This window comes from Canis lupus, chromosome 4 (assembly GCF_011100685.1).
Source record: "Canis lupus familiaris isolate Mischka breed German Shepherd chromosome 4, alternate assembly UU_Cfam_GSD_1.0, whole genome shotgun sequence".
NCBI lineage: Eukaryota > Metazoa > Chordata > Mammalia > Carnivora > Canidae > Canis > Canis lupus.
This window is the reverse complement of record NC_049225.1, coordinates 6,481,895-6,508,739: the sequence shown is the minus strand read 5'-3', so window position 1 is coordinate 6,508,739 and position 26,845 is coordinate 6,481,895. Positions and strand designations below refer to the sequence as shown.

The 26,845-nt window shown below is 44.1% G+C and overlaps 1 protein-coding gene across 1 annotated transcript in view; it reads left to right on the top strand.

Annotated features, from left to right (window-relative positions):
- The window catches only part of KCNK1 (potassium two pore domain channel subfamily K member 1), a 43,080-nt gene extending 22,946 nt beyond the window's left edge, over positions 1 to 20,134 (top strand). Inside the window, exons 2-3 of the mRNA XM_038533885.1 lie at positions 15,557 to 15,952; positions 18,870 to 20,134. Coding sequence (XP_038389813.1) covers positions 15,557 to 15,952; positions 18,870 to 19,129 — 656 coding nt within the window. The 3' untranslated portion in view covers positions 19,130 to 20,134. The remainder of the gene's footprint in view (positions 1 to 15,556; positions 15,953 to 18,869) is intronic.
- The last annotated feature ends 6,711 nt before the right edge of the window (positions 20,135 to 26,845 follow it).

Below are 26,845 nucleotides of genomic sequence, written 5' to 3'. Positions count from 1 at the left end.
AGATCCTGATGTACCAAGAGAAGAAATGAATATATAGGATTTGGGTTTTTCATTCATGTGACCCTGAATCTGGACCAGATCAAAAACAGGGCTAGCACTGGCCTCATGTTGTACATATCGGCCTCTTTCTTTCTTATGTAGAACGTTTTTTACCACAAAGTTAACCCCCAATAATACACTGTTTTGCATTTTTTAAGATGCTCTCTTTCTGTTTCCATATCTTTATTTTTCATTAAGATAAGAGGAGCGTGGCTACGCTCCTGTGTCTGTGAAGACAGCATCTAAATCATCTAAAAACCTTTCATGCATTATGGGTTTGTCCTAGAGACCTGAACATCACAAACTATTCCTGTTTTTTGGGCTTAGACCGAGAGGGATTAATCTTCCAACTTTATTGCCTAGTGGCATCTCTCCACAGGAGATACCCTCCTTTTCACCACCAAACTTCTGCTCACTTATCTGCCAAGAATCTTTAAAGTTAGAAGAATCTAACGTCTGGCAAAGCATTGAACATTCTCTGTGTGTTTGGGTCAAATACGATCCTCCCCTCAAGCCATCCATTTTTTAAAAAGCAACAGGCTGTCAATCATCCCATGAATTTGACATTGTGGTTTGTTCACGTTTGCTTGGTTTTAGTTTTGGTTTTCATTTTGTACTCCTGAATTTTATCCTGAAAACTCCTTTCTGCAATGCAATCCTGAATGCTGATTCCTTTCTACACAAGTGCCAGATTGGAACTCACCTGATAGAGATCCTTAGTGGGGCTCTTCCTGCCTCATTCTTGCTTTATGCTCTTGCTAACCTCACGTTTTGGGGATAAATGGAAAAGAGAGTTTACAAATTAAGCATTTGTTGAGGGGTACGGCCATTACTTCAGTATTCTCATTTTTCCAGTGAGGATCTGCAAAGGGGACTTTGCAAATGTATCCAAAGAGAGGCCTGAGATGAGAATTCTCTTTCCCAAACAGAAAGACTGTAATCCCCCAAGTATGTGGGAAGCAATAGGGAGAGAAAGCCCTACAATACTTGTTTGAGGCAGTAACATTTAAATAAATTGGAAACTAGTCCTTTGATAACTTTTTTGCACCATGGGTAGATTTGAAAAGGCATGCAAACACTTATAAGAAATAGCAATTGCACAATATTGGTATCTATGTAGGCTTAATTCAGACTGGTTTATTGTGGGCTGGCCAGTTAAGGAATAGAGTAATTGGCATTCTTTTTGCTGAGCTCTTAGGGACTTTTGGGAAGCCCAACCTTGCTTTTGACCTGGTGATTAGCTTGAATTCAGTAGACTCATTATATTGCTAATTTCATCTCCATTGAAAGATAAAACAGACATGGAAGTAATTAATTATAGTTAGATGTTAATGGTAAAATGAGTTGACCTCAAAAGTTATTTTCTGATCATGTGAGCTAATTTCCCCATGATGGAAATGTGGTTACATTTTACATATGTATTTTTAATCTCTTAATTTACAGGAGGTACCCCTGTAAATTGCTCCAGAGGTGGCTTTGTGGAAAAATGTTGAGAATAAAGGCCAGGTCTGTCTCATGTCTGCCCATAACAGCCTTTTAGGACCGCTTTCCTCCTGAGGGATGCTCGTCACCTGCAAGGCTCTGTGCTGGGTTCCAGAGTTAGAGAAATAAGCGAAGAGCCCCAGCCAAGGGTCAAGCATATCTTAAACATGTAAACTGATCATTGTAATACAAGTAACTATACCAATGAAAATTGCTTTCAGCTGCGGTCAATGAAAGTTCCAGTTTGTAGTGGCTTAAATTAATGGGGAGGAGGTGCAGTTTTTCTCTGGTGATAAGGTCTGGCAGTGAGCAGTTGCTGGCGTTGGTCTAGCTGCTCCACCTGCCTGGTCCCTTCCCCCCACGTGGCTTGGACCCTCAGACCAGAGTCACAGGATGGGTACTCCGCTCCAGACATGCTGTCTGGAATAAAGGCAGGAAGCAGCGAAGCTTTCCCCGATCCAGCTCCCATTCATATCTGCTTAGGCAGAGCTGGGTCAGGCAGCCAGCTCTTGGCTTCTAGGGTGGCAGGGACAGGAAATGTGTGGCTCTGCCGGCCTCCGGGTCCTGCATGTCAATTGCTGGGGGAGCCCATGCAGGGACCAATGCCTGAGGGACTTGGGGACAGGTCAGAGAGAGGTGAGGGACAGCAGGTGCAAAATTGTGTAAGTGTTGGGGGCGTCCTGAGAATGTCTCTGGATTCACTCTGATCCAGAATGAGGCTGGACACGTGGGTATGAAGCATTACACCTGAGGGATCTGAATGCCTTTTGCGGTGAGAATTGGCAGTGTGGGGGAGGGGCAGAGTAGGAGAAAAGCAAGCAGAGGTTCTACGTACAGGGGACTGATGATCACGGCCTCATCTAAGACATCACAGAATAAATTAGGGATGTTTTTTTCCAAAATCAGTGGCCCTTGGTGTCCAATCGAATGCTAGGGGTGAGGCTGTGAGAGCTGGGGATTGCTCCAAGGCTGGTGGGTGGACAGTGGAGTTGCTCTCTAACCTGGAGAATGCAGTTGGGGGCGGGGAGAGCCAGTCTGTCTGTATGCTGGCTTAAAGGTAGCTGTGGTCCATGGCTAGGTGGGTGGGAATGGAGGGCTGGGTTTGAGGAGAGAGGTGCAGACTCGGAATATGTATGGATTAGGGACTTTGGAGGGGGGGCAGGGGTACGTGTAAGTATTAGTTGAAATTAAATGGCTTGGACTAGAGTTCTGGGTGAGAGAATGGACCACTCTGCACACTCATTGGAATTCGTGTCTTTTTATTTTTTAAAGATTTTTAAAAAATTTATTCATGAGAGACACAGAGGCAGAGACATAGGCAGAGGGAGAAGCAGACTCCCTGTGGGGAGCCCAACGTGGGCCTCGATCACAGGACCCCAGGATCATGACCCGAGCAAACGCTCAACCACTGGCATCCCTGGAATTCGTGTCTATATGAAGTCAGTTTACTTTTCCTTCCATCGGGCACCATTTCCTCTGCTGAGCTCCTATTTTTAGTACCGCACTTTTCCCAGAGTAAGTTCCCTTTAAACACTGTACTTTCCTCCCTTGTTCTGCTTTGCTTTCCTTGTCTTCTCCTCAGACAGTGATGCCATTTGAGGGGTAAATGGAGACGTGGATTTCTTAAATGGGTGTGGGCTGCCCACTGGGCCTCAGATCTGGCGGGTGGGCAGGAGTAGCTAAAGTCACCTCACCCCTGCACCCCCTTTGCATGGGTATGAGGTGGCTGAGTCTATATATGGGCACTGCTTCTAGCATCATCTCCAGACAGGGCATTGTTTAAAATCACCTGACACCTCCCCCCCACCACCACCAATTATGCTCAGTGTAGAATATTTAGAGTGTGCAGGGAAAGTACAAGGCAAAATCACGTGTGATGCCACAGGACTAAAAGAGCTGTTGCATTTTACTTTTCTTTACGATAAAACTGTCACCCATCTCAGGGGGCTCTATTGTGCTCCTCAAGCAGGTACCCTCCTGATTCACAGTCAACAAATATGTAGGAAGTGCACCTTACTGGCAAAGCAGCTCTTCCAGGCACTTAGGCATACAGCAGTAAACGAGACGAACAAGACCCTGGTCTCCATCGTGGTTGGGGAGGCAGTCAGCACATACCCGAGTAAGATGATGTTTGGTGCCACGGGAAACTGCAACAGGATAATGGGTTTCAGTGACCGAGGAATGGAGTTACTTTAGAGAGGGTGACCTGGGAGCCTTCTCTTGACTTAGTGATGCTGAGTCTGAGACCAGAATGAAGAGGAGGTACCAGCCCTGGAAGACCAAGGGAACAGCACGTGCAAAGGCTCTAGGGTTAGGACTCGGACTTTATGAAGAGTAGACACAAGGCTGGTGTATGCATAGGGTGGTTGGTGTGTGAGGGAAATAGCAGTGGGAAAATTTGGTCACAGAATTAGTCAGGATCCCAGCTGCTTCACTGGCAAACATAAATGGTCTTGTCAAAGCCCTTGCCTGGGTGCAGTTTCAACATTGGTTGAAATTTAGGGCTAAAACGACCCTATAGCAGACAAAGCTGCTTGGTGGAGGGCCAGGTGAGCGTCGTGAGGCCCCTTGGGAGGAGGGTGTCCGTGTCCAGGTGGATGGGAGAGTTTCTGCCCTGCACAGCACCCCCCATCCTCCCTACTTCGCCCCCCCCCCCCAGTGATCCCATTCAGGGCCGATAAACACAAGTGCCCCGATGCCAAATGGGGAGGGCCCCTTTGCCTTTTCGGTGTTGGTTATCGGTTCTCCATTTCGCTCTGGCACCATGCTCTCAAGGAATCCTTGTGCACCGTGGTAGCTTCATAGGATGATGAAAGTCCAGCTCAGCATATGTGTGGGGAGCTGTGTTGTTGCTGATTGCAGTTCCTACAGCCTTTAGGAAATAGCATTTTCTGGAGCACTGCATATCGATGGCAGGTTGCTAAGCCCAGGAGGTGCTTCCTGGGCTGCACCCCTCCAGCCTGGCAGGTGGACCTGGGCTCCTCTAGGAATTCTGTCCCACATACAGGAGCAGGTGGCTCATTTGCTTTAAACCCCTGGAAAAGCTGTGAGGAAACCCGAGACTGTCTCCAGTGCTTGTGGGTACAGTACAAGGCCCATGGCTCAGGAGTGTGTGCCGTTAAAGAACAACCTGAGGTTTCAGCTCCTCTAGCTAAGGAGATTATAGGATTGTTATGGGTTTGAATGGCATTAAATTAAGAAATCAGATTTGGCTGTGCCAGACCTAAGTGCCACACCTCTGAGCTCTGGTTTACCTTCTTTCTATTTCTAGTACTGTCTGTAAGTAAGAATTAGGATTTTAAGGAGTAAAGAAAGTCCTGAACTTCCTCAGAGGTTGTCTAGATGAAAAATTGCTCTTACGTCCACATTTCAAAGCCTCAACTTTTTTTTTATTATAGGTGATTACGAAATATATACAAAATTAGAGAACTATATAATGAGTACTCCACATACCCACAGGCCAGCTGTCCACACCCAGTTTTGCCATCCTGTATCATCCGTCCCACATACCTCCCCCTCCTTCTTTTTATTTTTTCCTGGTGTATTGGGAAATTTCTGCAAGGTGGTGCTGGGGTGACATGGCCCCCAGGTCTCAGCGGCTTACAGTAACAAGGGTCCGTGTCCTTGGTGGGTACAGGCGGCCCTGCCCCCCACATTCCTTACTCTGGGGCCAAGGCAGAAAGGTGAGCCTCTACCTGTGGAAATCTGTGAAGAGAAAATGGGGATTTTGAGTTGCTGCCCGGGCATTTGATAGTAGGACCACCCTGCTTGTACCCAGAGTCTGGACATTTAAGTAAGAACCTGAGCTGAGAACTCCTACCCCATGTTCCCACTTTGCTTTTCCTGGGGCACCTTTTAAAGTAACCACTTAGAGGAACACCTGGGTGGCTCTTGATTTCAACTCAGGTCATGATGTCAGAGTTGTGAGATCAAGCCCCGCATCAGTCTCTATGCTGGGCATGGAGCCTGCTTGAGAGTCTCTCTCCCTCTGCCCCACCCCTCGCTCCCCAAATAAATACATAAACACATAAATAAAAAGATAAAGTAACCAGTTTGAGTCAAGCCCATGAACAAAATGAAAAGTTAGGGACCTCTTCCCCAACCACTTTATAAGTAACAGGTGTTTGCTACCCTGCTCTCTATCACTTGCTCCCTCAAGAGCTAGGATGAAGGACTGTCCTTCCTCTGGCTTAGTCCCCCTGTCTGTTTCTGGGATCTATAAGTAATAAATCTGTGACTTTTCTGTAAATGTATGAAAACTGCTCCTTTCAATCAAAACCACCCTGTGGTTTTTCACTTTCCCAAGTAGGAGCTTGGATGCTGGGGGAGCCACCTGCTGACCCTGAATGGGTGGCTTGTGCCACCTCAGTCAGCAAATCATAATCTGTATATTCTTTTTTTTTTTTAAAGATTTTATTTATTTATTCATGAGAGACACCCAGAGAGAGGCAGAGACATGGAGAAGCAGGCTCCATGCAGGGAGCCTGATTCGGGACTCGATCCCGGAACCGGGATCACGCCCTGAGCCAAAGGCAGATACTCAACCGCTGAGCCACCCAGGCATCCCTAATCTGTATATTATTTATTTAACACACCAACTACAGGCCTCCAAGCACAAAGACCCCACTCATGGTTGTTTCTGAAGGAGATCCTTACCCCTTGGGGTAAGGGTTGGGCCATTACCCAGAGCAGCAAGATCCCCTAGTAGGAAAGGTCTGTCACTTGTCAGACACTTAGAATGAAGAAAGTGTTTTTTAGCACCTAGAGAATACAATTAGCACTCTTGTTGATGAATCTGCACTGCAGGGACAGGGGGTAGCAGGTGAAGTTCCTAATTAGGAATAGTGGAGCAAAAGTTATCATTTGAAAGTAATTAGACATCTCCGTTCCCAAGTCTGTCTCAGCAAGTACCTAAATAGCTAGACCGGGGAGTCCATTAATTAGCATAAAGAATACTAGGGGTGTTTTTCATGGGTAAGATTGGTGGTGAAGTTATGTAGATTGACTAGAGATGTTGTTCATCTACTCTTACATGAAGTGGGTATAAAATCTTTGTGCACCCAGCCAACAGGGATCCCTCATAATGGTATTTAAGGCATAGGACTCTGTCCTGTTCTGTGCTCTGCCACTCAAGGAAGGACCTGTGGATTTTGTCACCTGATTTGATCAGAAGGTAGTTGAATCTAGCTTCAAGAATAGTGTTGTTCAAGAAAAGTGACTCTGGCAAACCACTTGTTCAAGGACCTAAGAGAGTTCAAAGTGCCCTGAGTTTACAACTATTTCGTGCCTCTTTTTGTTGTAATGTGGCACACCTGGTAGAGGAGTTTTGTAGAAGGGACCTGAAGTTTCCACTACCTTTGGTCATTGGAATCTACTGGTATCTCCTCATGAAAAAGTGACTGTGGTGAATGGCCACCATATTGGGTCAGTTTACAATGGAGGGAATGAGAACCTGAGGTGGAGTCTTTGGATGTTTCTATGGGGGGGGGGGGGGAGTCATTACTAGCCTCCCAAATTGCAGAGCAGCCACAAAGTTCCTATGCCAGATTGTTTCCTGAGTGGCGGTGGTAGGTCTTCAGTCATTATCAGGGACTGCTTCAAGCATCAGTGTGGAAGAAGAGGTTTTGAAGGATGTTAGGAGAATTTTTTTTAAAAGATTTTATTTACTTATTTATGAGAGACACAGAGAGGCAGAGACATAGACAGAGGGAGAAGCAGGCTCTATGCAGGGAGCCCAATATGGGACTCGATCCCAGGACTCTGGGATCACACCCTGAGCCAAAGGCAGACTGATGCTCAACCACTGAGCCACCCAGGTGTCCCTGTTAGGAGAATTCAAATGTGTACAGAGAACAGAGATGAGAGTACAGACAACTTCTAACTAGTGTGCCTAGGAACATTATGGCCCCGTCTGAAAAAGCATACATATTGTCGAGATGATTCCATTAGTTATTTATTTTCAGCATCAAAAGAGGAGTTTACCTTCGTTGGACTTTGTACATGCAGGCACCTGTGCTAATTGCTTTATGTGGATAATTTTATGTAATCCTCATAACCCCTCCATGAGGGTAGGATGTATTACTCATATTTGACAAATGAGGAAATGAAGTCATAAAGCTTCTGAGGGCCTCACAGCTAGTAAGAAGCAGAGCCAGGATTCAGTTTTAGAAATCCGATTCCTCAGCCTGTTCCTCTAAGCCCCACTTAGCTTACAAGCATAGTATTGCAAAGGGCTTTTTTTGTTTGCATCTTCCTCTCCATGTTCTCAGAGTTCAAGAGCCTTAAAGGCTTTACAGTCTGATGGAAAGGAAAAGGAAAATGTTTACTTTATTTCAGGAACCTGGGACGCCTGGGTGGCTCAGTGGTTGAATGTCTGCCTTCAACTCAGGTCTTGATCCCAGGGTCCTGGGATTGAGTCCTGCATCAGGTTCCCTGCATGGAGCCTGCTTCTCCCTTTGCCTATGTGTCTGCCTCTCTCTGTGTGTCCCTCATGAATAAATAAATTCTATTTCAGGAACCTCTCCCTTTAAAGGTGTAGAGATTTTCCCATTCCACCCAGAGCTTCTAGAACCCTTGGGACATCACTGTTTTGAGACTCTATAATGGGAGTAGTGGAAATGTGGTTTGATTCGGCAGGTGTCTAGGTACCCCTCCCTTTACACCATGTGAGAGTTTGGGACCACTTTGGCTTCTTCTAGTCTGGAGTTAAGCTTTGGGCCAGGCAAGATCCATATTGATTATGTGCAGGGGTAGGAAGTAGAAACTTAGCATCAAGTAAATGGTGTATCTTCTCTCTCCTTGTCATGCAGCATCTTTTCTATTACCTTTTGAGTCCATCTTCCACTGGGCAAGGTGCCCAACTGTTCCCAAGGGAAAAGAAATTGAAATCCTGAGTTGTCTGCACAGCATCCATGCTGAGGGAGAAATGCCTACAGCATGAATTTTAAAACCCTGTTCTAAAAGTGCATCACTGGGAAGCCTTTCCAATATAGTAACTTTTAAACCTCATGGTAGTCATGGCTGCAGGATCATTATGTCAAACCCAAAGGCAAACCTGAGGGAAGTGGCAGGTAGAGGAAATATTTGCTTTAGTTAATAGATCAGGAAGCCTCATCTAAAAATTGAGGCCTTAGGAAAAACTAGACCCATTGTTCTGTTCTTTTCTTTAGCCTCACTTTGTTGTCCTGCTGCCAAAATTCCTAAGAAATGGTCAGGAATGAGTGAGGAGAAAATAAAAATGAATAAAAAACACAGGAATATGTGAGTCTTCAGCTGTGCCATTTTCTGCAGTGCTCAGACTTTGAGTCAGTTTTAACCATTTTTTTTAAAGATTTTATTTATTTATTCATGAGACACAGAGAGAGAGGCAGAGACACAGGCAGAGGGAGAAGCAGGCTCCATTCAGGGAGCCCGATGTAGGACTCAATCCCAGGACCCCGGGATCATGACCCGAGCCAGAGGCAGACACTTAACCACTGAGCCACCCAGGTGCCCACTCTTCCTTCAAGTGTTCCAGCAGTGGAAGGATGATGGGTCTGTGTGTGACAGGCAGGCAGGTGGGAGCATGGGCATGAGCAGGTATGCTGAGCCGTCTACTAGGGGTGCAGAGGGGATGCCGTGCCGTCAAGGGCATGCATGTCAAGCAGTAGCTGGTAATGGGAATGCCGGGGCACATCCATGGCAGTGCCTTCTCTGCAACAGGTGATCATGCCTGTCAGAGATTATGTGGGTTGCATTCACTGTGAGGATGTATAAGCCCCGACTCCTGTTCTCCTGGAATTGGGGTCAGGTAGATTAGAGAGGATTTCACTTAGGTGAGATCAAAAGTGGAAAGAAATCTTCGAAGGAACCCCAAGGCAAAGGCAATAGTGAATCAGAAAACTAGAATTCTCAAGTCCAGTGGAGGATGAGGATGGGGAAGAGTGAGTGCTCTGCCCTGGTAGCCTGGCTCTGGCCTGGGGCCACTGGGGAGTTTCTGCAAGCCCAGGCGTGGGGTAGCCAAGCCCTGCGGTCATTGTGCTGGATCTCATCTGTCTCAGAGGATTCCTTTCTTTGGAAATATCCAGGATTTCTCCAGTTATTTCCCATGGAATTGGGTAATTGCCCACAGCTCCCTTTCTATTTTTCCCTCATTTCTCCTCACCACAGCCCTAGGGCCAGATTGAAAAGATTGGGAAACACATGGTTCAGATCTGCCTCCTTCACATGCTTGCTGTTAGAACTTTGGTAAACTAATTACATCGTCTCCTTTTCTGTAAAAGAGGGACTGGCATGCTTATCTCAGAGGGTTGGTATGAAGAAGAAAGGAGATGGTGCTTATGCACACCTGGCACACTGCCTGGGGCATTGCACACCAAGCACCTTCCTTTTCTCTCGGGAACACTCTTCCCAGGTCTGCAGGAAAGACCAGAGTTAACAAGTAACAAGTGTGGGGAGAATGTAAAGGTTCTAGGAGTCCAGAGTATAGAAGGGACCACATTCTGTGACTTTTTTTGAAATGCTGTCCGGCACGTCTCCCTGTGCCTGTACCCAGGTCACTGGATTCTTCCTGGTGTGGTTATATGCCTGTCCAGACTGGGCTCCTGCTTTGCTCTCCTGTATCACGTCTTTTTTATTTTGATGCTTTGACCTCTTGCAGCCTTGCTGATGCTGAAGGAACCACCCTTCCCAGGGTTAGCCAGTCCTAGATAATGAAGGGCTTACCTGTGAGCACACCTTTCATATACAACCCAGCCAATCCGGAGCCCACACCCCCAAGCACTGCTTTCTCGGACTCTCAGCCTCTGCCCTGCTGCTGCCCTGGTGACCCCCAAGGCCAGATGCTAGATGACGAGGGACAACTGCTGTGCCCAAAATCCACTGAAATTTTTCAACCCAGTTTGTGTTCCCGGCTTTGCCTGTTCCTTCCTGTGGAAACCACAAGAAATGTGACTGCTCAGAATTCTGGGAAAGCTGTACTAAAAATATGACATAATTTGGTTATAACCTCATATCGGGTAGTGGGTCATGTGCAACCTTTTCCTGCCTCCAGTAACCTAATAAAGACCTTAAATAATAGTGCTCAAAAGATGGTACAATGGAAAAAGCTGGAGTTTGGGAAGGTAGAGATGATTAGCTATCTTTTTCCGTAGGGAAAAAATGCCCTTGACCAACTATTCCCTGTGCTGTACTACTGTAACCTATAGTATCTTCCTGTGCGTGTTACCAGATTATCACTGAAAGACATGATTGGCCCTGTTAGTACCTTGACAGAGTTAGGCTTGCACAGGAGGACAAGGCAGATCGGAAAGCCAGGCTGTCACCCTGGTGCTTGCTTGCCTGCTCATCAGGAACGGCAGAAGGGAGGGTAGTTTGAAAAAGTTATTCAGCACACTCCCTTCTCTCCTAATTTCAGTTTTATGAAGCAGGGCTTCACAGGTGATCTTGGCTTACAAGAATCACTAGAGGCTAGTGTGAGAGAAGACATTGCAGGGATATATGTCTTTTAAAAAAGACGGAGGGTGAGCCTGGGTAGCAAGTCAATTAAGCATCTGACTCTTGGTTTGGTTCAGCTTGTGATCCTAGGGTGGTGAGATCGAGCCCTGCATCAGGCTCCACACTCAGCCTGGAGTCTGCTTGGGTCTCTCTCTCTCTCCCTCCCTCCCTCCCTCCCTCCCTCCCTCTCTCCCTCTCTCTTCTCCTCCTGTTCATGTTGTCTCTTTCTCTTTCTAAAATAAATAAGTAAATCTTTAAAAACAACTTAAAAAGATGGAAAAAGAGTTCTAAAAATATGAAAAAATAAAAAAGAATCATAATCTGAAATCTAGAGCTAAAAAGTGGTTATTCAAAAAATCTTAAAACTAAATAGGAAAACAGTGCTAGGGAAGATGCACCATGAGCAAGAGGAGGCTTCTTTTTTGGTTGTTTTGAGCTCACCTTCATCCTTTCCAGAACCAGAGTGATGGATGTGTGGCAGGCGCTCCTTGCCAAAGTTAACACTTCTGATTGTTCTTTTACAGTACTGCTGTTTTGGGGTGAAACTCTCATTGCAAAAAGTGCAAGGTGCTCCCATGTATGACATCCAGGCCATTTGCTGGGATCTCCTAGTTTTTAAATGCAGGGTGTTAATATGGGCCATCTGTCAGAATGGCCACTTTCAGTTTTTGCCAATATTTCTATTCAGCCTCTTTAGACTCCCCTTGAGTCTTTGCTCCATTGTAAATAACTTCTATAATAAGCAAAATAAGAGAAGCTGTACGTTCCCCATCCTCTAGTTGATCCGGATGGAGGGGATGAACAGAGTTTATCCCATGTGTGAGTCTTTGAAAAGTATTGCTGTAAAACAAGGAGCTATGAAGACTTGTTGCAGGGTGTCTATAGAAGCTGATCACACACTGAAGCTGTGAAAAAAATTTATTCCAAGCAAATGATAAGATTCAAGTAGCAAAGTCAATGTGACCGGAAGCCTATTCATTGCCAATCAGTGAATTTCTGGCCCTCCCAGATTTGAAGTCACAACCCCAGCATTCTTGCTCTCTGTGGATTGGATAGCACCATGGATGGGAGCCCTTCATAGCAGAGGACATGATTTTCCCATCAGGGGCTCATGGCCTAATGGGAAAGAGATAACAAATAAGCGAAAGCTCAGGATTGCAGATTAAGGTCTGTTTTATTTTATTTTATTTTTAAAGATTTTATTTATTTATTCATGAAAGACACACACAAAGAGAGAGAGAGGCAGAGACACAGGCAGAGGGAGAAGCAGGCTCCATGCAGGGAGCCTGACGTGGGCCTTGATCCCGGGTCTCCAGGATCATGCCCTGGGCCGAAGGTGGTGCTAAACCGCTGAGCCACCCAGGCTGCCCAAAAGTCTGTTTTATAGGAGAGGAAACACTGTAATTTATTTCAGTATCTCTACTGGTGTTGATTTCAGAGATTGAGATTCTTTTATAGATGGTTTTTAAGCAGGCATCAAGCTAACTTAATTCAAAGTGTATATGCTGTACTCTATCATACTAAATAATGTAAATAAATGACAATATTTATTATATGTGCAAAGTCACAGTAAGAGGACACAATAAGCAGTAGGCTACCCCTCTCTCAAAAACATCTGATACATGGGAGGAAGTTGCCTGTGGGTGACTTGCTCTAATGATCTGAAGAGGAGCCCACAAAGGTTCCCTGTCTTGGACTTCAAGAGGGCTTAAATACCAGAAAAACAAGAAGGCCCAGATCCACCATGGCATAGCCCCAGACTAGATGTTAGCTAGCACAGCGTCGGGACTGTTGCTGTCAGAGCCAACTGGGAAGCAGTATTTCTTATTTCCGAGGACACTATCCTTAGTACAACCCCCCACCCCTATTATACCTATGCTCTTACAATGTCCCAAAATTGTATGAATAGCCTTAGAAAAATGAATGAACACCAAATATGTAAGAAATGAAAGAACACCAAATATGTAAGGCTTATTACTATTTTGCTACATTCTTCATGTTTTGTAATGGATTTTAATATAAGATTTTAAAATATGAGCTTTTCTTGGTGATTTATCTAGGGGTTCAGTTGACTGAACTTGAGTAAATTATTCACCACTTCATTAAAATTCAATATCACTGAAAGTTTCCATCTGATGCATTAAGGGCTATCTGCAAAAGAATTGCTGTGCACTCTGCATAGAGGGTAGTATTCCCAATAAGGCCTGCACCGAAAGTACGGTCAATACCAAAGGAATGTAAATTTAACACTTTACATTAGCAGAAATTATTTATGTAACATCAGGAGAAGAAACAGGCTTTCAGTGAATAATCTACACGTTGGTGATTTTAAATCTCTTAGTGGGAACATATTACTGGCATAAAAATGCATTACTGCAGGGGGAGGTTTAGAGTCTTGTAATGATTATTTTCATTGCTCAGAGATAACATTTTAGTCAATGGAAAGTCAGTTTACATTCTAATGGAAAGAGCTGTTGTCATTTGATAGTAGAAGTTAATCCTAAAATATTTTAAAATTAGATGGTTATTTACTTTTTTTCCTACTAGAACTGAAATCGTGTGATTTATTGGAACAGATGGTACAGAAGAGGTGGGCCGCAGGAAATTGGTGTGTTCTACTTTTAGAAAAGATAATTTATAAAAATACTACCAAAAACCATAATAAAGGGATAGACTTACAGGCTTTTGCGGAGTCCATCTGATTCCTCCCATCCTACATCTTCTCTCCAAAATTCCTGCCATGGTGGAAGTCACCCTTGGCACCTCCGCCTGAGCTCTGTGGTCTCCTCAGACTTTCACACAGGCACAGAACCAAAACTGTGGTCATTTCCCAGTGGCTTTTTTATGGTTAAGTGAAATGTCCTTTCCAGAGATCTCTGGCCACAAGAACATCTCTCCTGAGGCCTCGCTTCTCCTCTGGCTGGGATTGGCCCCGATCTCCTGTGAGGTGGCTGCTTTACTCAGGCTTCACCAGCAACAGTGGACTCTCTCTTGCTTCCTTCTGTGGCGGGAACATCATTCACCATCCCCATCATTCCTGTTCTCCAGATGCTCTGACTTGCCCACTTCCCCCTTAGCCGTGCCCAGAGCCCAACATGGCACACCAAGAGCAGCAGGGGTGTGCGAGGGCCCCATGGATTTAGGCACTTGATGCTCAGAACAACTGTTCGTAACTCTTTTGAGAATCCAAGATTCCGGAATCTTGCACGTGTGGATGTACATGCTGCAAACAATTTCTGTAAATTTCTGGGACTCCCCATACCTCGTTCATGACCCGAGTGCCCCTGGGCTGGCTGATCGCCACCTGACTGTCGTATTGATGCTGTGCGTGGGGATCACAAGGAAGCTTTCATTGACCACCTGGCCCTGGGCCCTACCCCAGTAACTGCCATCAAGCTGAGAGTCTGGGGGTCTGGAGCAGAAGGATTGTCAGAGTTGTTTATTTTTCAGGAAGATATGTAGGAGAAATCGGGTTTTGAAATCATCATCACATATGTGAGGCTTCTTCAGGATCTAGTTTCACCAAAAAAAAAAAAAAAAAGCATTTTGTTGGCTTTTTCCTGAACTGACTTGTTCAAACGGAGGATGAAGTCAAGTCCTCCTGAAATTTTAAAAACAGTACGTGGACGTGAAGTTTTAAAAACAGTATGTGGAGCCTCTGCCGGCTGGCTTCCTTCTTACCAGCATTTGTTGGATAGTCTGTTGAATGGCTTAATTGGGGAAGGACTCGAACCTCATGGAAAGTCGATAAACATGTTTTGACCATGGCCCTAATGTCTTTTTTTTAATGTGCGGCATCTTAGAGCCTTTGGAAATAATAAGGGGGGAAGAGTTATAGTTTCTCAATATGCCATTTAGCCAGGTAGCCAAGCACAATATTTTTAAAAGAAATGCTCACTCCTGAGACTTGGTATGCCTTAACCTTCATGTTCTTTTGCCATGTCTGTATCTTCCTGGAGTCTCCTTCGCGTGCCCACAGTTCAGCCATCCCTCTTAGAACATGCTATGAGTAGTTTGTTTTGGACTCAAGTGTAGACTGATGTCTGGGTACTAACGAGGATCCCCAGGGTGGGGGGAATGAGGGTGGGGTACATCAGCCTAGGGAAGTAGGTGCCCTCTGATGGGTTTGCCCTGCTGGCCTCAGACAATGGGTGCCAGCCCCTTGGCACCCAGAGCTTCTATTTCAGCCTGACAGTGAATTCAAAACCAGGCCTGGGTGTGGTGGGAAGAGCTAATTAGATTTCATCAAGGGCAATGACATCCTCTGTTGAATTATTGCAGTAAATACTCTTTAAAAATTATTTATTTGAGACAGAGAGAGAGCGTGCGCATGCACAAACCAGTGGGGAGGGGCGGGAGAGGGAGAAGCAGACTCCCCCCTGAGCACGGAGCCCAAAGTGGAGCTCCATCCCAGGACCCTGAGATCACGATCTGAGCTGAAGGCAGATGTTTAACCGGCTGAGCCACCCAGGTACTTGCAGTAAATATTCTGATCGAGCCTTTAAAGTATCAGACCCGAGGTATGACTGCCCTCCTCTTACTCTTCACCTCCTCCATGCAGGTTATGGCCACACCGTGCCCTTGTCAGATGGAGGTAAGGCCTTCTGCATCATCTACTCGGTCATCGGGATTCCATTCACCCTCCTATTCCTGACAGCAGTGGTCCAGCGTGTCACCATCCACGTCACCCGCAGGCCTGTCCTCTACTTCCACGTGCGCTGGGGCTTCTCCAAACAGATGGTGGCCATCGTCCATGCCGTTCTCCTTGGGTTTGTCACTGTGTCCTGCTTCTTCTTCATCCCAGCCGCTGTGTTCTCCATCCTGGAGGATGACTGGAACTTCCTCGAGTCATTTTATTTTTGTTTTATTTCCCTGAGCACCATTGGCCTAGGGGATTACGTTCCTGGAGAAGGCTACAATCAAAAATTCAGAGAGCTCTATAAGATTGGGATCACATGTGAGTATCCAGACCCCACCCCCTTGGCCTGCTTTACTGTTCACACCCCACCTTACCTACCAATGAATAGTCATTCATTAAAGCCCTGATCACCTTTTCACTGATAGATTTTCAAGCTCCTTAATGCAAAAATCTTATTTTTTCAGGCACCTTAAAACTGCTGATCAATTTCTTACTAATAACGAATAACATAACTGATCAATTTCTTACTAATAACATAGGAAGCATTATAAATTACAGTGTAAAAATGTACCACATAGAATATTACTGAATCACTAACTTTTAATTTTTAAAAAGTTGCTGTTTTTATTAAATATTTTAAGTTCCAGAAAACTAGGGCTAGAATTTAGCCTGTTGCTATCGATTATGTTCTTTAATATGCCAGGAAAATCTTAAAAGAGTTGCTGATCTCATTGGTTCATCTGGTTCTTTTTCAAAGAAGTTAGAATATATGTGAACCATTTTCAGAGTTTTGTATGTGAAGTTAGGCATTCAGATTCAGATGGCCAGTGGTTTATAATTTTTAACATGTTTTTAAAATTCAAAAAGATGTGGGGAACTTAGAAATCTGTTTTCAAGAGACTCTTAGTTTTGGTGTGCCCTTTCTTTTGTATCATAATAAGTATACAGTATTCATTTCTGTCATCTCAAGAATTATTCAAAACTCGGCTCATGTCACGTCTCCTCGCAGATCATAGTAGATACTCAGGCAGTCAGATGCGTGTCCTAGCCCTTCTTGTAGTTTTAACCTGATAACATGATTAGTTGAATTGTGTATATGTCAACATTTTCATTAAACCTGGGGCTTACCGAGGTCAGAGACTTCAGTTGTAAACCCCAATGCTTTGAACAGTGCCTCACAACCATACACATTCCATAAATGTTGACCAAAGAGTTACAAGCAAGAGTTCATATTTCCTTCAGTTACCATAATTATTTTTAATGTCCACATAATATTTCAGCAGTGGCTATATTGTAATCGAACAACGCCTCTACTGACTGTTTAGATTGCTTCCAAGCTGGGAGCGTTATAAACAACACTATAGTAAATCTTTGTATATGTTTATACTTTTTCTACTTGGATATCTTTCCAAGAAGTAGGATTGCTGGCCAAAGTGAATATACCTTTCTTGTGACGCACAGAACATACTGACCTGGTGCTTTCCAAATGGCATTACAAGCTTAAATGATCTGAGCATAATGGTTTCAACCTTCATGGGGTAGCGTGGGCCAGTAGAATTAGGGGCATTCTGTTGCAAATTTGGTAGCTCCAATAAACATTATCTTAATTTTTTTTCATCTGTTAGGTAAACTATTACCTCCTCTTTTTAATTTAGTTTTTTTAGAACTTAGAGAAGTTGAATGTTTCTGTGATTGTATTTGCTAGCTCTACTTCCCTCTTGTGTTCACTGTCTTCTCAAATTCTGCCCAACTGTTGAACTCCCTCAATTTTTTCAATAATGCTAAAGCCTTGAAGATGATCTTAGCACTTGTTACATATGAACCAGGTTTTCTTAGGTGGCCATGTACCATACATGCTGAGCGGAGCAAATATTTCAAAGATATATTAAGTTGTGCATAGGATAAAATCCCACAGCTTTTGCCTGAAACCCCATGGGTATTTTTGTCAGCACTCAAGGGCTTGACTAAACACTGGATGAAGGAAAAGAAGGGGAATTGTCAACTAGTCCAACAATGTCATTGCTATTTCTTTTTTTTTTTTTATGGATTGATTGATTTTAGAGCGAGAGAGTGCACACAGACATGCACACAGCAGGGAGGGGCAGAGGGAGAGGGAGAGGGAGAGAAAGAATCCCAAGTAGACTCCCCACTGAGCACAGAGCTGACATGGAGCTGGATCTCACCACCCTGAGATCATGACCTGAGCTGAAATCAAGAGTTGGTTGCTTGACCAACTGAGGCACCCAGGCACCCCTGTCATCGCTCTTTCTACGGTATACCATGTTAACATCAAAACATAATAGCCAAATTCTACAGATGCTAGAATGGTGTTTCTCTGCATTCTTGAGATAATCAGCCCCCTCGTTCCTATTATGCTACTCCTTCTAGCTGGTTCATTTATTTCCTGAAAATCCTCTGCAAACATCTTACCACTGGGCCATGAAATTGGGATTTTGTTATTTTTAATTTTCATTTTCACTTCCCTGTTCCCTTCCATGATGAATTTTTATTTCCCAGGAACTGATTTTAAATGTGTTGGAACTGCCTTAAAATCACCACTGTCCCATCACCAAATTCAGGGAATAAGCGTGTAACCTGAATCAACAGGTTATCTTTTATTTTGGTGTAAGAAGCTGATAGAGTTAATCAGTGAGTGGTCCACATGCCCCCAAAATGACTGTCCCATCATGGACGCTCAGTGTGCAGTTAGATCCTGGTCAAGGGCGAATCCCTACACAAAGGCCTGATCCATGTTGGCATTGATTCTTAGAGGGGTTTTCATCTAAACTATAATTCCTACTGCTGTCCTTCTTACTCCCTGGTGGAAATACTGACAAAAGTATCGAGTCCTGAATAAGGTGGCAAGCTCTGTGCTGAGCCTTCAATCAAAAACTCTAGGGACGTGTCACTGGGATTTTGGGAGCCATTGATGATGAAGCAGAGGTGAAGAGCCCTCTCCCTGCAGGTCTCCCTTTGGGGCAGGTGAGTGCAGGATGGCATTCTCTTTAATGATGCCATGTCAGCCCCAGCTTATTGTTTTCTCAGAAATTACTCCCTGATTCTGAATAATCAAAGTTTGTAGAAAGTTAAGTCATTCTTCATTTTTCTCTGGGTAATCCCTCTTGGAGCCACGGACCTCAGAACATCCCTAGAAATTCAAAAAGTGGCACACTCTTGTGTCGCTGCTTGAGTCATCCATGACTTGATCCCACTGACATGCTTTTCTCTCACTCAGGTTACCTGCTACTTGGCCTCATTGCCATGTTGGTAGTTCTAGAAACCTTCTGTGAACTCCACGAGCTGAAAAAATTCAGAAAAATGTTCTATGTGAAGAAGGACAAGGATGAAGACCGAGTACACATCATAGAACACGACCAGTTGTCCTTCTCATCCATCGCAGACCAGGCAGGGGGCCCCAAGGAGGATCGGAAGCAGAACGAGCCTTTCGTGAGCCTGCAGTCTTCTGCCCACCCTGATGGCTCGGCGGGCAACTGATGGCTTTGTGGCATTGTCCCCAGAGCACCAGGGTCAGGGCCAGGAGAAAAAGCCTTTGTCTTGTTTATTTGAATGAGCATTGTAGAAGCCAAGATGATCTTTTAACAGATATCTACTGTTTGAAATATTTACAAACACACACACACACACACACACACACACACAACAAAGTCATGAAACAAAGGAAGCTTTTACTCTGGAGGACTGTCTCCTGAGGAAATAGGATATGTACCTATAATTGTACCTATAATTCATATGTGACAAAATTACCTAGACTTTACAAAGAGGTAAAGAATACTTGAAGAAGTGTGCTGCTGTGGATAGAAGCAGATTTTATACTTTTGATTGGGGACTTTGGGATTTAAATCATTTTAGCTGATGGCTAAATAGTAACATTTATATTTAAGAACAAAAAAAAGAGAGAAGCATAGAGATGTGTTTTATAAATAAGTTTATGTGTACCGGTTTGCATGTGCCCATCCCAAATCATTATTTTTGTAGAATCTAACTTAAACCTACTATTTATAATGAATAGGCAACCATTAACTGTGTACATACAAGTATAAATATGTTTATATCTTGTACATATGGTTTAGTCACCAGATCCCAGCATACTTCTTAACCCAAGATTGTAGATGTTTTTTCCTTTTGATTTCTCTTTGTACTAAAGAATCGAGAGTTGCTACAATAAAATAAGAGAAACAATACATTTAGGAGTGAGTTACTATAGTATTCTGCTACAATAAATGTTTCTACCCCTTGTAATAGTATGATATCAAGTGTCTAAAATATTTGTAAGTATTTCTCTGGAAGAGAACAGCTAATGACTAATATGATTTGTAAAAGAAGTTATTTTGTTTTGAAAGTGCGCTGTGATTTGTAGTCACCTGGTACTAAAGCCCAGAACACGAATAGAGAAGCCCCAAATGAACAGATTCTGTTAAATTAATCAGAGAGCTTTTAAATTTACAAGATGAAATCAATAAAAATCATAGCTGGTTGCAATCCTATGCTTTAATATATCAAGACAAGCTTTCCTCCATGTAGGTAATATATATATACTCCTTTATAGGAGCCACTAAGGCAACATTTAACTGGTATACACAGGATACTATTAAGAGCTTTAGAAGAGAAAATGAAAAAGACCCTGTGTGATAGCTGATCCTCAGTGACCTGCTAACCGAGTCTCCTCTCCCCTAGGTAGCTGCCTGGGAGGCGCTGCTTGAGTTGTTGATGGGAATCCATGCCCTGATGAGCTGATGAGCCAACTAAGCAGAGTGTCCTCGCCTTAGGGGGCTTGCTCAGAAACATCTCCATGACGTGCCACCCTGGGCACACACCATTACTAGATCTTTCCTGCTGCCTGCTGACCTTCCATAAGCAGGGCCCTTCCTTATTGTAGGAGATCTCATCTGGCCTCAGAATAACAAAACCATAAGAAGGTTCCATTCTGGAGCCTCCATGCCACTCCAGAGCTCCTGTGATGCCATCAGTAGACACTCCCCTCCCCGCCTTCCAGTGTTCGATTCCTCTAGATCTGGGTGATGCTGCCCTGTAAGCACATTTCTTCTATATCCCGTGCTGTGTCTCCATGGTGGAGGCTGCTCTTAGGCTGGGGGTTGGTGGTTGGTTAAGGAGTGGAATAGAGACTCCTCAGCCAATAGGGCCATGCATCAAGGACACGACTGGGTTTGGAAAATTCACAGATGGTACAGGGGTGTTGCAGGATACAAGCCACAGGAATGGTGGCTTTTACACAGAGACAGTGTCTTTATATTCCTTGCAGGAAAAGAGAACTGACGTGCCACCATTCTTGACTAAGAGGGGAGTGCAAAATACAGAGAAGGAGAAATAGCAGAAAGGGAAAATTCTGAATCATGATGTTATTGAGTCACAGAAATAGTTGATTTTCAAAGCATAATTTTATGATTCTGCAGAGAAGGCACTAACTTAGTGCCCTTCAAATTGCTTTTGTTGTTTTGAATGTGAAGGGGGAGGTGCAAAATTGGGAGCAAGTGTTGCCTCCTGTGCTCTGTTGGATGCATATTGTAAGGCAGAGTATCTTCCTGTGCTTGCTTTTGGTCCTTGGCCAATGAGCAGATGCCCACCTGTGGTCCTGAAGGAGGAGCCTGCTGTCAATCAGAGAACAGACAGTGGACCTGCTGGGGCACAAGGAGCAGCAGGCAGCGAGCAGTGGGCAGCAGGGAGGTGACCTTGGAACTTTCTGGTTGAAGGGGAGGGAGCATGGGTGAAGGTGAAGGTGGGAGTGAATACTAGCAAAGAGGATTTGGAGTCAAATATAAGCTCAGTGATCTCTTTGGCAGGAGTGTTCTAGATTGAGTTCTTAAGAATCCCAGGAAATACCCTCAGGATAGAGAAGCAGCAGAAACCCATGTCTTTCAAGGAGAGTACTCCTGTGTATGAATTTCAGGTTACATAAGCAAAACAACAGGACACACTCAGGCCAGCACAATTGTGAAAGTATGAATACTGGATTGAGAAAATGGATTTTCCACATTGGTAAAACTTTGCCAGCCGCCTGTGTGTGGTTTGTGGATCCTAGTGCCCTCTGCCACCTGCTTTGAGAACCATTTGCTAACTGCTAGTAGGTGCACTGAGAGGAGTTGCCAGGGCTGTTGAAAGCCTGACATGAAAGGCAGACTCAGAAGAAAAGAACTGCCTTCTATAGCCCTCCCAGTGGGAGCAAACAGCCCCCAGGACAGCGTTTTTTTTTTTTTTTTTTTTTTTTTTTTTTTTTTTTTTTTTAAGTTATTTCAATGTTGTGATTTTCATAACAATGTTAAACTACACTTTAATATACTCTAAGGAAATAGAGTAAGTGGGGATGCATTTCCATACAAAATGATTAAAATTCAGGGTTATTTTAAAGATTTTATTTATTTGACAGAGTACGGATGAGCAAGGGGATGGAGGAGCAAAAGGAGAGGGAGAAGCAGACTCCCCATTGAGCAGGGAACCCAATGCTGGGCTCAATCCTGGGACCCTGGGATCATGACCTGAGCCAAAGGCAGATTTTTAACCTACTGAGCCATCCAGGTCCCCCTAAATGAGTTTAGGTAAATGCTACACCTGATGTGGGGCTTGAACTCACAGCCCTGAGGTCAGTCACATACTCCACTGACTAAGCCAGCCAGGTGCCCCATTAAGAGGCTTGCTTTTTAAATATAACTTCCATTGTCTGAAAAATTCTCTTAGGCTAAATATCTTCTTTTTCAAGATGAGGTAGTAAGTTCATGAGTGTATAGCTTTGCTGTCATTTATCTGACTACCAGAGTCTTCTGTAAGTAAATCAGACATTTATTTTTAGTTGGACAAATTGAGTCTTGAGGGTTTTTTTTCATCTTTGTCCATTAGTATATAAGTTGTGACCATTTTATATATATATGTATAATATATATACATATATATTATATATATATGCGTATATATGCATGCATGCATATAAGTCAGCAATTCTTTCTAAGCAGTGGCTAGACACCCAGAGCCCATTGGCAGTGAGATATTTAACTTACTAATGAGTCTGTAGGTGCTCAGAAACATTAGCATAATTTACCTGAAACTCCTGCATTACTTTATTCTTGCTCTGTATAAATGTTATTGCTTTAAATTGCTGCATTAGGGATGCCTGGGTGGCTCTGTTGATTAAATATCTGCCTTGGATTCAGGTCATGATCTCCAGGTCCTGGGATCGAGCCCCATGTTGGGCTCCCTGCTCTGTGGGGAGTCTGCTTCTCCCTCTCTATCTGCCCCTGCTCATGTTCTCCTTCTCACTCTCGCTCACACACTCTCTCTCAAATAAATAAAATCTTTAAAAAAAAATAAATTGCTGCATTAATGTGACAGGAGTGCCCTTTTTTGATAGGCTAACTTGTATAATGAAAGCCTTCCTCTGCCCTTGTTACCAACTTGCTACACCACGTGATGGTCGAAGTTTAGGACAATATGACCTTAACATTGGGACTAAGCGTCTTGCCACCCATTTGGCAGTGACCAAGCCAGATTTTAAAGGTCACTGCATCATTTAGGGCACACGAACTAGCGGAATTCTGTGACAAAATAAAATAGTAGACTTTTTTTTTTTTTTTCAATCATGGTCTTATTTTCTCTGGGATGCTCCCCCTGAGTTTTGGGAGCTGAGAAAGAAATCAGGCTGCCTCAGGCACCCTGTCTTGGGGCAGAGAGCAGCAGAGCCCAGGGCCATGCCAGGCGCAGACTTCACGTGTCAGTGTTAGTGATGTGCTCCGAGGAAGGGGCAGTGGCTGGAGGACAGGCCTCATACATCAGTCTGCAGAAACCTGGCTGTTGCCATCAAGAATGTATTTCAGATCATTGTGGAGGGGCTTTACGAGAAGAACCAAATGGGGGCGCCTGGATGGTTCAGTCAGTTAAGTGTCTGCCTTGAACTCAGGTCATGTTCCTGGGGTCCTGGGATGGAGCCTTCCCCTGCGTGGCCCTGCTGCTCAGCGAGGAGCCTGCTTCTCTCTCCTGCTCTGCTCCTCCCTACCTACTCCTTCTGCCCCTCCCTCTCCTCTCCTCCCCATTGCTCATTGTCTCTTTCAAATAAATAAAATCTAAAAAAAAAAAAAAAGGAAAAGAAATCACCCTGCATTTGAAGTTGTTTCTGGCTGATGTGTGAATCTCAAGTCTTCATGGCTTATCTAAGGCAGAAAGAAAAGAGGCATTTTATACACATTAGGCAGAGTATCAGGTCAAGTGTGAATAGCTTTGTACCCAGGTCATAAAATGGTAAAATCATGGGCGCTTACTTCCCTGCATACATAATGTGTGAGAATCCATGTCGGTGAATCCCACGTGGAGCATCAGACTTGCAGAAAAGAGGTGCATGTGAATCTCATCCCCGTGACAGCTGCCTGTGAGCTAAGGAGAAAGAAAGATGCTATACCGGGGAGTAGAGAAAGAATGAAGAGTTTGCAGCGTGAGTTACACACTCTTTTTACAAAAAAGAAAAAAAAAATCAATGTAAGCTACCAAAATCACCTGAAAGCATAGACTTGTTTTAAAAAAATTTATTATAAGCAGTAGCTAAAAATCAGTATAATGACAAAGCTATAAATAACTAAATATAACAGTGAATCATTACCCTTATAGGTTAATAGATGAGCTGAGTGTGGTGAAAAATTCAAGGTAGCTTGACATCATTTGCACACTTAAGTTTTGGACTCTCCCTACCAGTTTTTTGCACCATGCCTCACATCCTCAAACCCCCCTCCAGCCCCCTCCAGATCACCCATGGGGCCCCAGTCCATGTGAAGAGGTAAAGGTGTGTGAAGGGGTCACAGGAGCTCCCCTCTGATCTGGTTCTAAAAGGAACTGGTTCTTGGGGAACAGGTGAACCTAAGGGCTGTCTGCAGGTGTTACAGCTCAAGGATTACAGGAGGGTGTTTCCAGGGGCTGAAGGAGATGATGAATGCAAAGCAAGGAGCCAGCATCTGGTGCTTAGTAGGAAACGCTTTCATGCCTGTTAGCTGCTACCATTAAAACCAATTTTAGGGGCACCTGGGTGGCTCAATCGGTTAAGTGTCTGACTCTTGGTTTCAGCTCAGGTCATGATCTTGGCCCCTTGTGGGGCTCCATGCTTAGGGGAGAGTCTGCATGAGGATTCTTTCCCTCTGCCCCTTCCCCCTCTCACATGCACTCTCTATATCTCTAAAATAAATCTTTAAACAAAAACAATTTTAGGCATTTCCCTGAAGGACAAGTTGATTCCTAGTGCTGTGTAAGTGACATATGGTGCAGGTTCTCAAGGAACTCACCTGTTTTCTATGTGGAGAATAAACAATACACTAATTAGCAACATGAGGTCATGAAATTCCAATACCCTGTGGTGTCTTGCAGATGGAAAATGATCATGAACTCAAAGGAGGAAGAGGTATCTGGCATTGGGGTAGGTGGTGTCAAAAATCCAGAAATAGGGAAAATTGAAACCAGATAAGTAAAATCATGTTTAGTAAGAGCTTATTGTGTATATAATAGCAGTTCACAAACTGGGAACCTTGAAACCCAGAACCAATATGAAGTGCAGAATGGCTAGAAAGTGAAGAGGAGGGAGAGTTTTAGCCTTGACAATGGTCACCAACGGCAGGGATTGGTTAAAAGTGGTTATCTCATACCAATTAAGCAAGTTAAGACTTAAGTTTCTTTTGTGATTATTAGAGGCATTTACAGGAAATAACCTAAGTTTCACCCACATTCTTGAAATAAGCAAGCGTTAGTTTGGTGTATATGGTTTAAGTGTTCAGATGACACCTATGTGGCTCAGTCGGTTAAGCCTTCGTTCAGACTCTTGGTTTCGGCTCAGGTCATGATCTCAGGGTCATGAGATCGAGCCCTGTATGAGGCTCAGCACTGGGCGTGGAGCCTGTTTTGAGCTCTGCCCCTCCTCTGAGCTCTCACATGTGAGTGCCCACATATGTGCATGCATGCTCACTCTCAATAAATGAATGAATAAATAAATGAATGTTCCTGTCTGCTCAGGGAGTTTTCAAGCCTGGCCTCCATTTTGTATTTCACTTTAATAGTAGGAAAGGTTTTGTGGGGCCACTGGATCTTAGAAACACAGGGTAGTGGCATTTAGGAGAGCAGCATAAGCCAAAGTGACGAGCACAGCTGGGTGGCTATAGAATAGGGACTTGTGATACGAATTATAAGGCACCAGTCCTGCTCCTAGGCCCACTTGAGCCGTTCTCTGGTCGTGGGGTGATGGGCAAACTATGGCTGACCTCAGCTCATCTCTCAGGTGGGGAGAATTGTATCTTCTTTGGGTATGTAAGGGTCCCAGCAATTTCTTGAAAAGCTCTTAGCACAGCACCCTGGCATATCATCTGTCATAACAAAATTTAGGTGCCAGAATTACTTTTTTTTTTTCAGAATTACTTTTTTAAAGATTTTATTTATTTGAGAGAGAGAAAGAACACAAGAGCACAAGCTGCGGGGTTGGGGGGTTAGAAGGAGAGTAAGCAGACTCCCCACTGAGCAGGGAGCCCATTGTGGGGTTCGATCCCAGGACCCTAGGATCATAACCTGAGCTGAGGCAGATGCTTAACCCACTGGCCACCCAGGTGCCCCAAGTGCCAGAATTATTTAATAACCATTCTGAACCTCAAAATGTTTCTACATCCAGCTTGCTTCTTATATAACAGTAATATTGGTAACTAAGTAGATGAAGGAATAGTGAGAAATACAGTAGGAAGAGTGTTTTGAAAACTTAGTCAAAGTACCGGAGTGTTCTGAGAATTGGAACATAGATACCAAAGGCAGAAGAAGGTTAACCCAGGCTAGGAGTGGGAAGGAAGCTGGGTCCCTGTCACGGTCATGAGACATGCGCTGGTAAACGTGGACTAGAAGAGAAACAAAGGAGGAAAGAAAGAAGTGGTGAGGGAACACTCCCACAGAGCTTCAAGGGGTATCACCATGATTTCCTACTGATAAAAATTATAATGAAGAAGAGACAAAAGCTTCTAATCTAAATCTAAAGTAGTAGTACTCAAAAAAAAGTTGAAACCACAATGAGATATCACCCCACACCAGTCAGAGTGGCTGTTATCAAAAGACAAGAAATAACTAGTGTTGGTGAGGACATGGAGGAAAGGGAACCCTTGTATACTATTGGTGGGAGTGTAAATTGGTGCAGCCACTGTGGAGGACAGCATGGAGGCTCTTCATAAAGTTTTTAAA